At 38.7% G+C, this 16,774-nt stretch overlaps 1 protein-coding gene across 2 annotated transcripts in view; it reads left to right on the top strand.

Moving 5' to 3' along the window:
• WDR70 (WD repeat domain 70) overlaps nucleotides 1–16,774 on the top strand; it is a 173,354-nt gene that overhangs the window by 81,422 nt on the left and 75,158 nt on the right. For both annotated transcript variants that reach the window (XM_008155589.3, XM_054715315.1), the window contains exon 10: nucleotides 11,842–12,016. In XM_008155589.3, the coding sequence (XP_008153811.1) occupies nucleotides 11,842–12,016 (175 nt within the window). The remainder of the gene's footprint in view (nucleotides 1–11,841; nucleotides 12,017–16,774) is intronic.

Raw genomic sequence — 16,774 nt, 5'->3', positions numbered from 1 at the left:
TAGTATAGAGATCTGCTTTGTAGTTCACCTGGGATGAGAACTGTCAGAATCATCCTAAAACTGTTATCATATAAAACTCCAACATGTGTAAGGAGTGAGAGAGGTTGTGAAACTGATTGTATAAGAATTCTGGGAAAAAGACCTTTGTAGGAGCATCACTCTGAGGCTTCTCTGACTCTTTTTGGAAGTGATGACAGAACCTGGGGTCTCCAAAAGCACATAATAGTAGTGCACAGTGACTATTCCTGGAACAGCTGCTTTTCACTGCCTCTGTAGTAATAAGCAGTGGCAGATACCTTCAACAACTAAGATACTACAAAAACCCACAGGCCGGCCCTACCTGCTTTGGCTCAGTGGATAGAGTGTTGGCCTGCGGACTGAAGGGTCCTGGGTTTGATTCCGGTCAAGGGTACATGCCCAGGTTGCAGGTTCGATCCCTAGTATCTCTCTCTCCCTTCTCCCTTCCTCTCTGAAATCAATAAAAACATATTTAAACACACACACACACACACACACACACACACACACAACAATACAAAAAACAAAACCCCCAGGCCAAATGAGTACTCCATTCTTGAAGTCATGTCTTAGGTTTCTCCTCTGGATATAAAATCAAAACATTATTTTTGAGTCGTAAGTAAACAAAGGATTAAAACATTGCCATTGCTGGATATTGACAAGAGATGCTTGGCATCTACATTAACTGGGCAGTTGAAAAAGGAGTATCATCATACACATGGACACCACACCACAGCTTTTATTATGGTACACAAAAATACAACCTGAATCCCTTGTCTCGGGAGCATGCTTATCTATGGATACACATGTTAGATTTTATAATAGCACTCAGAGGAGGAATGGGTTTCACTTTACAGAGTTGTGTTCTGCCTACAGAATTTTAAGAATAACTTGTATAACTTGATGCTCTTATGTGAAACAAAAAAAGGAAAGCTACCCTGTTTAGCTATCACAGACTAGGCCCTGATAAGAAGCTCTAATAATATAATTAGGTTCTGAGGTTTTTTTCATGCTAGATTAGCTTCCATATTGGTCCCCCAAAGATGCATGTATTGCTGAGTGTTTCATGTTTTTTTCTTCACTGAGTTTGAACAGGCTGTTTTGTCCATGCCTATAGAAGACTTTTCATGGCTCCCAGTTATCACGTCTGGCTTGTGTAATTGGGTAGTCATCAGAAAAAAAGAGGGGGGATTTTTTTTTAACCTTTGAAAGTGATATCCTTTTCAGCCTTGGCAGGTCTCAGTGTTCTATCTTTGTCTCTCAAATCCACATCGGAAATGCTAAGAGTTCCCGTACTGGAGTTAGGAGAGGTCGTTGTCAGGAGGATCCTGTAGCACTTTTCAGAAATTAGAGGGTCATCCAGCAAAACTAGGCCACATAGTCTCAGGATCAAGTGCACCCGTAATATCACTTGGATTTGAAGACCTGCATGCTTTTAAGCTTATCTGTAATTTGGTCTGGTTTCTATTTACCTATTCAAGCCCAGCATAGTCTCTGTGGTTGCTGAAAAATACTAATATCAGTTTGCAGGTATGAAAGTATTTTTCCATTTTAATCTAATTTTTTTCCAGTAGGTGCCAGGCTTATGTGTATTTGCCATAAGAACGTCTCATTTAGCCCTACCCACCCACTCACCTGGCTCCTATTCTACAAGGGTACAGTGAGGGATTCCATCAGTGTTTTTTGAGAATTTGATCTGTTTGTGGCAGGTGTTTAGGAAGTGAGTCCATGGCCTGGTCCTTTTCCTGAATTCTATAAATACAGGATTTTATGTATATTAAAAAGATGTGACTTGGGCTTAGCCCTTGTTTATTTTCATTGAATCTTTCACCAGTGATATAATGGGCTGTCCTATTACTTTTCAAGCCTGTTGACAGCACTCACAGTGAACAAACAGAATGCTCTGGAGTGAAACACTGATCTCTGAAATCAGTGGGAGTGGCAACACAATAAATTGAGCTGGGTAGTGGAAATCTTTTAATCTGCGTTCTTATCATGGAAAGCTTTTTACAATACGCATCTCTGCCTATAACATACTAAGTGTTATTTAACTCCTTGCTGAATCAGAATCGTCATTATGAATATCATATACTGAACGGTACTCACAGTAGGTGCATGTATAGGGCCAAATAGTGTATGGGCAACTGACGGTAAAAAGGACCTTGATTTTTCTCTCTATATATCTGTGCTTCTTGCAATGTGACTCTTCAGAGGTGGAGTTTATTTACTTACTTTTGGAATCTGGACTGGCCTTGTCACTTGCTTTGGCTAATAGATATGGCAGAGGTGATGGTGGATCAAAAATGAGGCTAAGCCTCAAGAGGTCTTATGCGTTTCTGCGCATGGAATCCTGTCTAGCTGCCATGAGAATTAGCCTGGGCTGACCTGCTGGCTGAGTCCCCATCACACCTGTCACTGCATCCAAGAGCCAGCCAACCACAATGTATACAAGGGAGGCCATTCCCAATAAGCCAGCCAGTCTTGGCTGACCTGTCAGACTACTACAAAATCATGAGAAAGCACAAAATGCCACAAAATGGAATTGCCAGTTGACCTGTAGAATTAAGAGTGAGGAATTCTCATTGTTTTAAGCCCTGGGTTTGGGAATAGTTTGTTATGCAACAGTGTCTAACTTGTGTGCATGTTGGTCTTAGAACATGTTTCTTTAGGGAGAAAAGCTTCAAACATCAGTTTACTTTCTGGTCAGTTGTTGCTGTCTCAGCAAATTATTCTGAATGATATTTCTGCAAAATTTGTGAATCAGGGACAAGGCAGCTGATTTCCATAGCTGTTGGCTACTCCCAAGTGTCTGTTGAATTGAATTACCTTCTTTCAAATAATTTTTTTTATTGTTTTTGTTGTCCTTTTACCTACATCCATTTTTTAATCTGTGTGCTCAGTGTTTTGATGAAGAATGTTAAGGATTTCCTCTTCATTTGTTTAGTGATAACACAAATAGATTCTGAGCATTTATACTATAGAAAAGCACTGTGCCAAGCGTGGGCTTTTGTGAGCGAACAGTCTAGGAAAACTGACCAGTAAACAACAAATTAAAATACAGTAGTCCCCTATTACCCACAGAGTCACTTTCTGCGGTTTCATCTACCTGGGGTTTCATTTCCTGGAAGAACTAACGAATGAGCCCCAGGGCACGGGTGCTTGTCCGATGTGTTCCCTCTGTGTTTCTAGCACCTAGAGCAGTGCTCCGCCTGTCACTAGAGCCGCAAATCCATGTTGATTGAATGGAAGGAGGAAGGAGGAAGGGAGAGAAGAAAGGAAGGAAATTTTAAAATATATTCATGACTGGAAGAACAAAGAAAAGGAACACCCAGAGATTTGATTGTAGTCTGAAAGGAATATTTGAACCTCAGTGTATTGGCGTGTATGTTTCATTGCTGTGAACATGGAGCGTTCAAGGGCCTGGGCACCGCAGTGGAAGTGTCGCGGTAGACAGCAGCCTCACAAACAAGCCCCCCAGCATCTCATAGTTCATTCTTCTGTAGAAGGTCAGCTCTGCTTTGTCTTCATAGTTTCTTCCCTTTTGTATTTCCTTAACAATCCATTTTAATTTGTTGTCCTGGGGTTTTAAGATAATATACTTAAAATTATTGGATTTTATTTTATCTCACTGATTCTTTAGGGGCCGTGCTTTTCTTCTTGGAAAAATATTTGCTTCTCAAGAGTTCTTATCTTATCTGTTGTATGCCCAAGGTAGTTAGTATATAACTTTGTAAAGGTATGGATATGACGATATCTCTAGAAACTCAAATAATCCTGATAGCAACATATGTCCTAGTGAAACTGCTTTGTAAGTTTATTACCTCTTTAATGAATTCATTTACTTTCCTCGCTGCCCTGTTTTTAATTTCCCACTCACCACATGTGAGTCAGATGAATGTAGTTTATTTAGAGGCCTTATTGCCAAGCAGCCAGGGAAAGCTTCTTTGCTTACATTCTGGTTCCCCCGCTTTGTCTTTGGCCAACAGCTCAGCCCCTGTGGTGTCGCATCTGCTTAGCACACCCTGGCTGTGGGGCTGTGGCTCATTTCCATTCATCTGGGTCAGGAAGTAAGGAGACCTTTAAGTCAGCCTGGGTATCACCGGCCAGAGCTGTGGGTCCAGCACAGTTAAAGACTGGAAACTTCTGCTTTGGTTTTCCTAGGAATTGATACAATTAAGCTCGTGACTGTGAATTTATATTTTCTTTCTGAAATGTCCATCACTGAAAAAAGTTCTAACTTTCAGAATATAGAAGCACTCACCTCAGAGGACTAGCCTGCTGCCACACTCCCCATGACTTCATCGCTCTTCACATTAAATTCTCATCATCACCCTGGTGATTTGTTTGGCTCTTTGGCTGATGACTCTTGACTCAGTTTTTCTTTGAGGGTCTAAATTGGTCTAGGGCAGGTTCTGCTTTGGGAAGTAAAAAGAATTAAATTTTCTCCTGGCTCTGTAGCTAATATACCCATGAATTAGGAAAATAACTTAAAAAAACCCCACTCAAATTACCAACAATTCAAAAATAGCACTATTTATTTTTTCTGTTTGTTTGTTAATTCACCTATTTAGTTTTATGCATCTTATATCAGTAAACAAATAATTCAAAGAAGCTCAAAGTAATAATAGTAACACACATTATAAAAAAGAAAAAAGCATCCAAGACCATGAGGAAGTAAGGGTGAAGGGATAAGGTTAGTTCACAGGAAATTATTAGGAGCTGGTTTTGCTACACAGTGGGTAAAGTTAGGTTGTAGATTCAGTTTGAAATTTGCAAATAACCAGAGCAAAGATGGAGACTGGTCAGTTGAGAGTCCCAGAGTCCTCAAGATGAAAACATAGAGGTTTTCCTGTCAAAAGAGCATAAAAGATGAAAGTTTCCCAGGGGCCTCATATAGATTGCACTGGTTGACGTAGACAGTATCCTTACAATAAACACAGCAGTAAATTTACAATAATTGGGTATTTACTGTACACAAGGCACTGTGCTAAGTGCTTTATGTATATTTTCGTAATCAAGTCCTTAAAATAACTCTGTGAAGTAATTATTTCAGAGGAGGAAACAGGCTGTGAGAGGCTGACCTGTCCACGGTCATGGAAAGAGGGGAGAGAGGGTTTAAACAGGCAAATCTGACTTCATTGTCCTCACCCTTATTTATTTTTCTGGACTCTACTCCTGTTACTATTTTTTTGTTGCACCCTTTAATGTAAGTCAAGGGCAGAACCAAAACATGTAATTCAAGAAAAATCGTTCTCAGAGGGGACCATGCAATGCAGTCTAAATCTGCAGCCAGCTCTCTGAAGACCCTACTTGGGCCAGGGGTAAGATTTGGATGACCTAGAGCAGTGATGGGCAACCTTTTGAGCTTGGTGTGTCAAAGTTTGCCAAAAAACTGAGCATAACTCGGGTAGTGTGTCATTTTGAGGAAAAAACATTATTTCGCAAATGTTTCATCCTCAGGAGCAGCAAATGTTTCATCCTCGGCATGCGGCCGCCTCAGCGGTCACGGGTCATCAGAAATGGCTACGCGTGTCAGTGCTGACACGCATGTCATAGGTTCGCCATCACTGACCTAGAGCCATGTTCTTAACCTTCTTGGATCTCGTTGATGATGGAGGGGAAGTTACAGACATTTTCTTCAAAAGGTATACATATGAACTCTCATAGGCAAAGCACAGACCTCCCCACAAAAACCACCCATGGATCTAGAGTCGGGTGGCAGAGAGTCTAAGGCCATGAGCTCTGATAAGTGTTAGGTGTGCTAAATGGCAAGAAATTCTTTTGCACTAACTGGCTGTTCAATATTAGATGGCTTATCCCCTTTTAAGTCATAGGCCAGTCATAAGCCAGTTCTGTCTTCTCAAATTTCACTAGATTCTCAATTCCAGATCTCACGTAAAGGCTGTGGGGCCAGAGAGCATTGGAGAGTTGCTGAGTTTCAGCCTGTTTTCAGCATGGGCTGCCCTGGTGTGTGACACTTCTCTGATGTGGTCCCCAACGGCGCCTTTTCTCAGCCACCCTGTTCCTGGTGGCAGAATGCTGCTTGGTTCCCCTGCCCTGCTGATCCTAGTTCACAGCCCCTGTGCAATGTTTTAAACTGTGTGTGGTGAGTTTAAAACTTTTCCTGGATTCACCTTATTTATTTCCCTCTTTGAACTTGGTGCATCAGCTGCTGCTGATCTGTCTACATCTTCTTTCTCCTCCCCTCCACACAGAAAATCTACCCCCTCAACGTATTTTTAAAGAGTGTCTAACAGGGCTTATCCAGGGGGAACTGCCTGCTTGTGAACACGTGTGATAGGTCTGGAAGTACAGGGAAGTGAAGGATGGGAACAGAAGACAGGTGGTTATAATAATGGGATTCCTCATCCTGTGTCCTTTTCAAAGTGTTTTCTTATTGATATCTTCATTGGAAGAGAAAAATTGTTATTTATTTTATTGAATAGTGAGGACTTCATGTCTGTAACAAAATATATTTTATAACAGCGAGATTTTCAGAGTCACTGCTTATCTCTAAAAGATGCAAAATACAAATACTATTCAGCTTTATTTTGCATTAGTTTCATAAATATGGAAGTTTTGCAGTATTCTTTCTCTGGTAAAAGTATTACTCAAACCATCAATATGTATGGCATCCAAAATTGTTGTGACCTTACCTGTGTTCATGGGTCCATGTGGTGACTGAATCTTGAGTAGGCAGTAGACACGGCAGTTGATTATTCCACTTATGTGTATATTGACATTTGTTACTTCACCCTTTTGTGCTTGAGTTTTCCTCTGTAAAGTAGAGATAATAGTATTTTCTTCATAGAGTTGTGCGGATTAAGTGATAGAGTACTTAGAATAGTGCTGTTTTCATTATGAGCACATACATGTCAGCTATCACCATTATTAGTTCAAATCTTAGCTTTAATTCAGATTATTAGTTCAGTATTCAGAATTCATTAGCAAAGACATCTTGGCATTTGTGGTTTCTGGAAATAATCCTGCAAGTACGAGAGCTCGGCTGTGGATGAGTTTGCTAGAGATATGGAAAAGGTTCACTATTTTTAGTATAAACTTCTCAAGTAATGTTGACTTCACTGCTCAACTCTATGACTTGATTAACATTGTTTAACTTTTAGGTCAGGAAAAACCATTCTCTTTCAAAAGAAGAATATTTATCTCATTTTCAAATTTGCACTGAATCACTCTTGGCACATAACATTTTATCTTTTAGAATCTGTTTTGCAGATGTGGAGCCTGCTGCTGTAAAACTTGCTGGGTTGAGTGAAAGTTTCATATATGTATTGCATTTCAGAGGCATAAAAAAAAAAAGAATAAAGCGGTAATCTTGAAGAATAATGGCTCCATCCTTCAGTGGCTTGTTGGAAAGCCTGCCTGCACCTGCTAATATCCCGGCAGAAGTTGGTCCAGAAATACTACTGAGCCCTGGCAGCACCCGGTAAAGGGTGGGTGGAGGCAGATTTCTGTAAGATTCGTCATACCTGCCTGTTCCTGTGCTGGCTGCCCTAATCTCTTCCCCTCCCCCTGCATCTCCTCCTTTCCCACCTCCACCCACTGCGCTCTGTCCTGCTCTTGTCAGGAGGTAGTAATTACTTCTTAACGTAAATTAAAACAGTCATTTGTAATTATAGACACATTTCACCTTTCTCCACGTTTTAAGGCCAAGTTCACATATGATTTCTTATCTTGATATGTGTGGTAAGAGTAATTTCGTGAGTTACTTACTTTATGCCCCAGGTGGATTCATTGTGAATTTCCTGCTCCCCATCAAGTATACATCGAAAGGCAGCTGGAGAATTATAGAATCCTTCGGCCTGTTCTCAGTGCCTTCTCCACTAGAGTTGATTTCTATCAATGACCTCTTGCTGTTCACTTCCAGTTGGTCAGGAATAGTCCCTGTTAGAAGCACTTGATCTTTCCAATTTCAATTTCATTTTCTATTTTCTCAGATTCTCCATTTATGTTAATAACAGCATCGTTCTCCTTTGTCCAGGACTTGTGTCAGTGACACTGTCTTTATTTCTTCTTGGTTCCATACTCTGCAGCCACGGGCCAACCCCTTTTACTGGAGCACAGTCCAGGCTGACTTTGGGGCACACCACATCTTCTATACAATTTCTGGGATTCATCTGCAGAATCTCAACTCTCCCCAAAATAAACACATCTCTGGAATCCTTTCCAGATGAGCTACCTTTCTTTTCTCTGGGTGCTGCCTCCTGACCTGATGACATTTCCCCCCAGTTTTTCTCCTTCATTAGATAATGTGTTGGAGAACAGACAACTTTGTATCCCCAAGTATCTACCAAGATAGCTCATCTATAAAAAGTATTTAATATATATGTATTGAATTGTGGCCCTGTGGCTTATTGCTTGTATGTTATTTCCCACAACCAATGTACATGCCCTTGACCGGAATCGAACCCGGGACCTTTCAGTCCGCAGGTTGACGCTCTATCCACTGAACCAAACCGGTTTCAGCTAGAATTCCTTCTTTTTTATAGCAGTGTAGTATTCCATTGTGTAGATGTACCACATTTTTCTAATCCACTCATCTGCTGATGGGCATTTAGGCTGTTTCCAAATCTTAGCTATGGTGAATTGTGCTGCTATGAACATAGGAGTGCATATATCCTTTCCGATTGGTGTTTCTGTTTTCTTGGGATATATTCCTAGAAGTGGTATTACTGGGTCTAATGGCAGTATCTTTTGAAGCAGATAAATTTTTAATTTTGACGATATCCAACTTATCTTTTTTTTTTTTAAATCATTTGTGCTTTTGATGCTGCCTCTAAGAAATCATTTCCTAATCCAAGGTTATGTTTTAAGAGTTTTACGTCTGTGTCTATGGTCCATTTTAAGGTAATATTTGTATGATGTGAAGTAAAGGCCACATTCACCTTTTTTGCATGTGGATATCTAGTTGTCTTGGCCATGTTTTTTGAAACACACACACACACACACACACACACACACACACACACACACACAGTTTTCCATTAATTGTTTTGGTATCTTTGTTGAAAATCAGTTGACTATAAATGTAAGAGTACAAGTGGTATTTATTGTAGCATTCATTCCCTACTCTGATGCTAGATTTCAGAAGGCCTAATTTTAGTAATTGTACGTTTATAGCATTAGTACCAAATCTGTTTCTCTTAAGTGCAAATGCATTCTTATTTGCAATTACTCTGTGGGTGCATGAGAATTATGTATGCTTATAAAGATTATTGTGGGTTTATATAGCAGCTAAAACATTTTCCCCATTTCTGTGGAACCTTAATACCTTAGTATTTGGGCATTTTTGAAAAGAAGGTCGTTCTTGTTGGATGTGTTCTGCCAAGAGAGCCAGCCAGTTTCAGACTGTTCCACCGCTCACGCTCCTTGTGTAGTCTTTCGAGGAAAAATTCAACCAAGATCTCTTAAGTGATTTCCATGCAAAATTAATGCTTCCCTTGACTTCTGCCAAATGCTGTGATGCATTTATGCAGCAGATGCCAGAAAGTTTAGAACTTGTATTTGGAAAGAATTCAGAATTTTGAGATAGAAAGCATTTGTGCCTGGGGCAAAGTAACGACCCACCTGTGTTTTTTTCTTGTCGTCTGGGTGTTTTCGTTGTGTTCCCAGAAAGGCCCAGGCAGATACTTCTTCTATTTTCAAATCTTTTTTATAAAACAGTTTTAGTTTTACAAGACCAGATCTCCCTTCAAGTTTCAAAATATGTGTTCTTTAACATAAAATGTTTTGACAGATACCTACTGGCCTTGTACTTTAGCATTTATTTTTGAAGACCGAGACTCAAGAGAATCAGAGCCATAAAACATAGTAATTAGTCACCACCAGATTCTGCCTAAATTTATACTTCATACATTTATATGCCACATTAGCTGCTTTCTTTTCTTCTGTTATTTTGATAACTAGCTCAACCTGTTACTATACAACTGAAATAAATGGAACATACTTAGTGTTGGGTTTATTAGCTTTAATATCTTATTTATGGTCTGAGAGGAAGAGCAGAAAGGAACTAGTATTTATTGAGTGCCTACTGTGTTCCAAGTGCTGTCCTGGACACGTTTACATCCCTAATCTCATTTAATCCTCGTAACTCCTCATTGTGGCAGTATTATCCCAGTTTTAGAGATGAAGAACATTAAACAAGCCTGATAATGATAATGATATTTGTGTGTGGTCTTTCATATCATAATTCTAAAGTATCAGCTGACTTTTGGGGATGTTCAGTTATGAAAAAGGAGAAACCGTCATAATTTATCCCCCGGTTGCAGAGCTGCTGTAGAAAGGAAAGGCACACAAGTTATTAATGTTTTGTGCATATTAACTGTGGGAGACATAGTGACCCGAGATAGGAGACAAGTAAGCAATACAGAATATGTTCAGTAAGGGTAAGGTTTGAATGTTCAGATACAAATGTTACAAAACAATGGATATTTATATGCAGAAAAAGAACATTGACTTCGTACCACGTATAAAACAGCCCAAGAGCCCATCAGTAGATGAGTGGGTAAAAAAACTGCGGTACAAAATGGAATACTCTGTGGCTGTAAAAAAGAAGGAGCTCTTACCCTTTGCATCAGCATGGATGGACCTGGAGAGTATTATGCTAATAAGCACTACAAGCCAGTGGAGAAGGACAGCGATCACATGATCTCACTTATATGTGGAATCTAATGAGTAAAATAAACTGACGAGCAAAATAGGTCTAGAGGCATGTATGCATGGATAGACTGACCAATCTCAGTGGGAAGTGGGGAGGGGCAGGAAGATTAGCCAAAGAACTTACGTGCATGTGTGCATAACCCCTGGACACAGACAATAGTGTGGGGAAGGCTGGGGTAGGGTGTATGTATGCAAATTTGTTCATTAAACTCCTTATCCTTTTAATGTTGTTAAGCTTTATAATGATATCCTCTCTTTCATTCAATATTTGATATTGTCTACATTTCTGTGGTTTTTTCATCACTTTTGCTAGCGATTTGTTAATTTTATTGAACTTCTCAGAGAGCCAGCTTTTGGCTTCTCCACTGTTTTTCTGTTTTCTATTTTATTCTTTGTACTCTCTTTTTTATTATTCCCTTCCTTCTGCTTGCTTTGGATTTAATTTTCTCTCCCTATTTTTAGTTTCTTAAGGTTGAATGTTAGGTCATTGATTTGAGGTATTTTTTTCTAATATGTACAGTTAAGGCTGTATTTCTCTCTGTGTCCTGTAGTAACTGAATACCATGAATTTTGATATACTGTCTTTTAAAATCTGTTGTATTCTATCCCCACCCTAGCTCTAGACTGCTGTTGCTTGTTACTTAGTGAAAACTCAGGGGCTGACAGCTTTGTTTTCACTCCTCCCCAAGAGGCATGAGGTTTTTGCCTGGGCCGTGGAGCAGTACAGCATTCTCTTTTAATGATCTGTTTTTTCAGTGTGCTTTCTAGTGTATGTTATAAAGTGGTGCATTAACACATATAAGGAATTCAGGAAGTAATGTGTGTACACGCGGTGTATGGTCAGCAGTTTTACTGGTCAGAGTGTATCAGTCAGAAATGTGTGGAGGCCACTGCCTTAGAGGGTCAGAACGAATCTGATAGATGTGAAGTAGAATCTGCCATTTGCTGTTTGATTTGACAACAACACGGTTCACCTTATTTCAGAGAGTAACCTCATTTATAACTGGAGAATGTTTCACAGAGCACATTTCATTTAAAAATATTTATTAAATTTATATGCTTAAAAGTTGAAGCAGTCTTTATGGGCTCTTTTGTGTTTTGAACTCCTTTCTTTTTGGTACATGACAATCTCCTTATTCTTTTTAGGACTGTGAGGACATGGGAAGTTGAAAATCCAAAGAAACAAAAAAGTGTGTTTAAACCACGGACGATGCAGGGTAAAAAAGTGATTCCCACCACGTGCACATACAGTAGAGATGGAAACCTCATAGCAGCCGCCTGCCAGAACGGAAGCATACAGATCTGGGACCGGAATCTGACGGTGAGTCAAGGACATTTAAGTCCGTTTTTCTTAGAAGAAAATCACCTTATACTACTATATAAGACAAATGTTAAAATGTTATGAAGATCAATTTTCTGAGTTTAGCCCTAATTTAAACTTCAGTGTTAGTTGATAAAACATTGGAACTTTTGCAGTAAACAGCATTTCAGCAAATATACCAGCTTAGTATTTTCTAATGCATATTAGATTTTGTTTTTAAAATAAATTAGGCCTTTTGGTATAAAAATTAAGAAGCACAGTGCAGTTTATTATATAGCATTTCAATGTACATGATTTTGAAAATGAAGGATTTGATGGTAATATAAAGCAAGGCTAAGCAGAGAGCTAGAAAATACCCTTTATTTATTTATTTATTTTTTTAAAATAATCTTTTAAAAAAATATTTTATTGATATTTTACAGAGAGGAAGGGAGAGAGATAGAGAGTTAGAAATATCGATGAGAGAGAAACATCGATCAGCTGCCTTCTGCACACTCCCTAGTGGGTATGTGCCTGCAACCAAGGTACATGCCCTTGACTGGAATCGAACCTGGGACCCTTGAGTCCTCAGGCCGATGCTCTATCCACTGAGCCAAACCGGTTAGGGCTAGAAAATACCCTTTAAAAGATTGAAGAAAATCGTGAGATGTCCAAGAAGATACAGCCATTGCTTTGCAGCTATTTCTGTAATAATTTAAAAAATATTTTGTCTTTACATTCCATGACATTCCATTTGAATAGGTTTCAGATTTTTCCTTTACATTATTAGAATAAATAAAAATTGAATTGGAAAGGATCATAGAATTCTATAATCATAGAAATGATGGATATAAAAGACTTCGACTAATTTTGTGAATTACCAATATGCTTTAAAAAGGGCTTTGTATGCCTGGTTGGTGTTGCTCAGTGGTTGAGGGTCGACCTATGAACCAGGAGGTCATGGTTCGATTCCTGGTCGGGGCACAGGCCCAGGTGGTGGGCTCGATCCCCAGTAGGGGGTGGGCAGGAAGCAGCTGATCAATGATTCTCTCTCATTGATGTTTCTATCTCTCTCCCCCCTCTCCCTTCTTCTCTGAAATCAATAAAAATATATTTAAAAGAAGAGGGGATTTGTATATGTGATAAAATAAGAACTTTTGATAAGTAGAATGATTCTACGTTACTATAGTACAATTTGGTTATCTTTTTTTTCCCAACAGTAATTCATTTTATTTTTATATTTTAAAACTTTATTGTTGAAAGTATTACATATACCCCCCTTTTTCTCCAACTGACTCCTTCTAGCCCTCCCCCCCACTCTCCGCCCTGACCCAGGCCTTTACCACCCTATTGTCTGTGTCCATGGATTCTGGTCTACTTATTAATTTTATTAATTCAGTACATTTTTATTAAGTACCTACTATATGGCAGGCACTATTCTAGGCACTAGAAATATTGCAGATTAGCCAAAATTCCTGGCCCTGGCTGTGTGGCTCAGTTGGTTAAAGCGTTGTCCAAATCAACGTGTTTCTCTCTCTCAAAACCAATCAGTCAATTAAAAATTTAAGAAAGAATTCCTGCCCTTGTGGAATTTACATTCTAGTTCTTTTTAAAAATTATAAAAATAATGTCTTTTAAATAAAACATGTACATTTTGAAAGGGGTCCCAGGAAAGTAGTTGTCCTTTCAGGCGGAAGAGTTAAAGTTAGTTTTCTAGGAATAAGGTAAAAAGTAATGGTCGTGAAAGAAGAATCCATGTTTATAATGCCAGAAATAGCTTTGGCATTTTCTGTTTGTCAGATCTCTTTATTTCTGTTTTCATCTTCACTATAAACCCCGTAAAGCTTCATAACAGCACAGAGATTTTTAAAATCCTTTGAATTGTAAACTGAGTTTTAGCCAAGCAATAAATTTTTAAGTAACTGGCTTTCATTGTCTCTGGGATCTGTTGATTTAAACATAGAAATTCTAAACCATGAAGTTTTCTTGTGTAGCTTTAATAGTATCTGTTTAACATGGTTCATATATATTAATGTGTGTGTATTTCTCTTAGAACCTTTATCTTTTTATAAAGTTAAATATATTTTTTAAAGATTGGCCTTGCATATCTCTTGAAGTAATGAGTATCCTCTGTTTCCAGTTTTGTAGAAAATAAAGCTGTTGGACTGCTAATTCCGCCCCCCCCATCTTTTCTAGCCATTCTGCTAATCACAGTCCTTGATTCTATATTGTTAGAATTTAATAGTACATGAATGTATAGCTTATTATACCACATCCCATTCATTATATTTTATTTATATTTTTACGTTTGCATGTAAGTGTGGGTCGGGGAAGCTGGGGCTAGAGCTGGGCATCACACCAGGAGATAAGCTCCTGGGCAGGTAACCCTGGTGAGTAAGAGAGCATATGATGGAGAGAGAATGCAGGAAAGAAGTCCCCAGTAATAACTTACACCCACTGCGCCCTGAATCTTCAAGTGTCTCCAGTCACTGTCAGGTACCAACTGAACCACCCAACCAGGGCAAAATTGACATTCTAACCCATGTTAACATTTGCTTGATTTATGACCTTGTTTACCTTACCCTTCATTAATAGGGATTAAAAGGTTTTGTTTTACATAGAGAGAGGATTTGCAATGTGCTTAATTTAATTGAATATAGCATGGACCACCTTGTAAGTAAATACGTATAACTCTGATTTGCTTTTTTCAAAATTTTTTATTTGAATTGAATCATAATTTTATACATGTGAAATGTATACTTTTCAAAAAAATCCATTACTGTTATTTTATTATTAATTGCCTTTCCTTTCTAATCTCATCATCCTATCTCTACTTCAAATGCTTGTAAATTACCTGGTATGTATCCCTCTGTACTTTTCTCCATATCTCTATAACTGTGTATATTTATATATCTAGCTATCTATGTAGGTCAGGAAATTTCACCTCGTATTTTTGAGCACCTACCACCTCACTGAGGAGTCAGAAGTCAAAAATGTGTTCTTTCCCTTCTTTCTCCAAAGACTGATCACTTAATAATTCACAGCCTTTACCCAATCGTTGTTCAAGTTAAAGCAGTGAAATACTACTGCGTATAGGGGGGAGAGAAGCATATTATAGGGGAAATAGGACTTTAAAAAAATCCTCACCTGAGGATATGGTCATTGATTTTTAGAGAGAGAGAGAGGTGAGAGAGAAACATTGATCAATTGCCTCCCATATGCACCCTGACTGGAGGTTGAACCCACAACCCAGGTTTATGCCCTGACTGGGAATCAAACCCACAGGCTTTTAGTGTATGGGAATGTGCTCCAACCAATTGAACCACCTGACCAGGGCGAAATTGACATTTAAAAAACAATTTTTAAAAAGCAAGTGATTTAGAAAATGATTATAGTATCATCCTTTGGGGAAAAATGGTGTATCTCTATAAAAAATATAAACAGCAATGTTAAAACTTCAAATAGAGATTTTTGTCTTTTCATTAGGCTTAATAATACTGGGAGTCTAGAAGACTATCTATGGACAGCTGAAAGTCTACTGTATAGTGCTGTAGCACATTTTGTCAGTGATACCTGAGACATGCAATTACATGGAACTTCCTGTCGATCAGTTCTGTTTCCTAAGCTCTTACACACTGCATTTTCTTTATTCATGAAATGAAGGCATGATCCCCACTTGTCAGGTTATTTTGAGGTTTATATTAGGCAATGTATTTAAAGAACCCAGAATAAGACTTGTTGCACGAAACAGGTTCTTAATAACTATTGGCCTTCTTCCTCCTTTTTCTTCTTAGCTCCCAGGTGTTTTACAGTTTTTGTGGAATGATGACCAGTCGCTAGAAGTTGCTCTACATCCTCACCAAGGCTTATTTATCTTTTATATAATAGTCATCCTAACAGGGTGTCAGGGTTATCTCATTGTGGTTTCATAAGTGTTCTTAAAACTTAAAAATTTTATAAGTACTCTTAAAACATTTTCTTAATTTTTAAAAATTTTTATTGATTTTAGAGAAAAGGAAGGAGAGAGGGAAGAAGGAAGGGAGGGAGAGAGGGAGAAAGAGAGAGTGGGAGAGAGAAAGAGAAGAGACAGAGAAGATAAAGAGAAAGAGAGAGAAACATCAATTTGTTGTTCCACTTATTTATGCATTCATTGGTTGATTCTTGAATGTGCCCCAACCAGGGATTGAACCTAAAATCTGGCGTATCGGGAAGATGCCCTAAACATCTAAACTGAGCTACTTGGCCAGGTAACCCTGGTGAAAGGGGTCAAAGGGGCTAAAAAATGTTAACTTGTAAGTAAAATAGAATAATTTTCCCTAAATGTGGTAGGAATAGAAAACATATGTATACCCATGGGTGTATGTTGATACTTAGAAGAGAAAAAATGGAAATCAGTCATGAACCCAAAACCTCTCATTTAAAATATATGAATACTAGATGCCCAGTGCATGAAATTCATGCATCGGTAGGGTCCCTAGCTGCTGCTGGCTGCTGGCTGCTGGCTGCCAGCTGCTGGCCGGGGCCTCCCTTCGTTCCGCGCTGCCCCCTGGTGGTCAGTGCACATCATAGCGAGCGATCGAACTCTCAGTCTCCCGGTCGAACTCCTAAGCCTAATACACTTCGCATATTAGGCTTTTGTATATATAGATATGAATAAAAGCTTCTGTTATGGAGTGAAATGAATAAACATTATAAGTAAGCAATTGGTATAATGTTATATTTCCATTATGTTGAATAAATAGACCAGAGGGCCTATGTAGATTAAATAGAGAATGATGT

This window comes from Eptesicus fuscus, chromosome 4, assembly GCF_027574615.1.
Source record: "Eptesicus fuscus isolate TK198812 chromosome 4, DD_ASM_mEF_20220401, whole genome shotgun sequence".
Classification (NCBI taxonomy): Eukaryota; Metazoa; Chordata; class Mammalia; order Chiroptera; family Vespertilionidae; genus Eptesicus; species Eptesicus fuscus.
The sequence above is the reverse complement of the archived record's forward strand: the minus strand, read 5'-3'. Positions and strand labels throughout refer to the sequence as shown.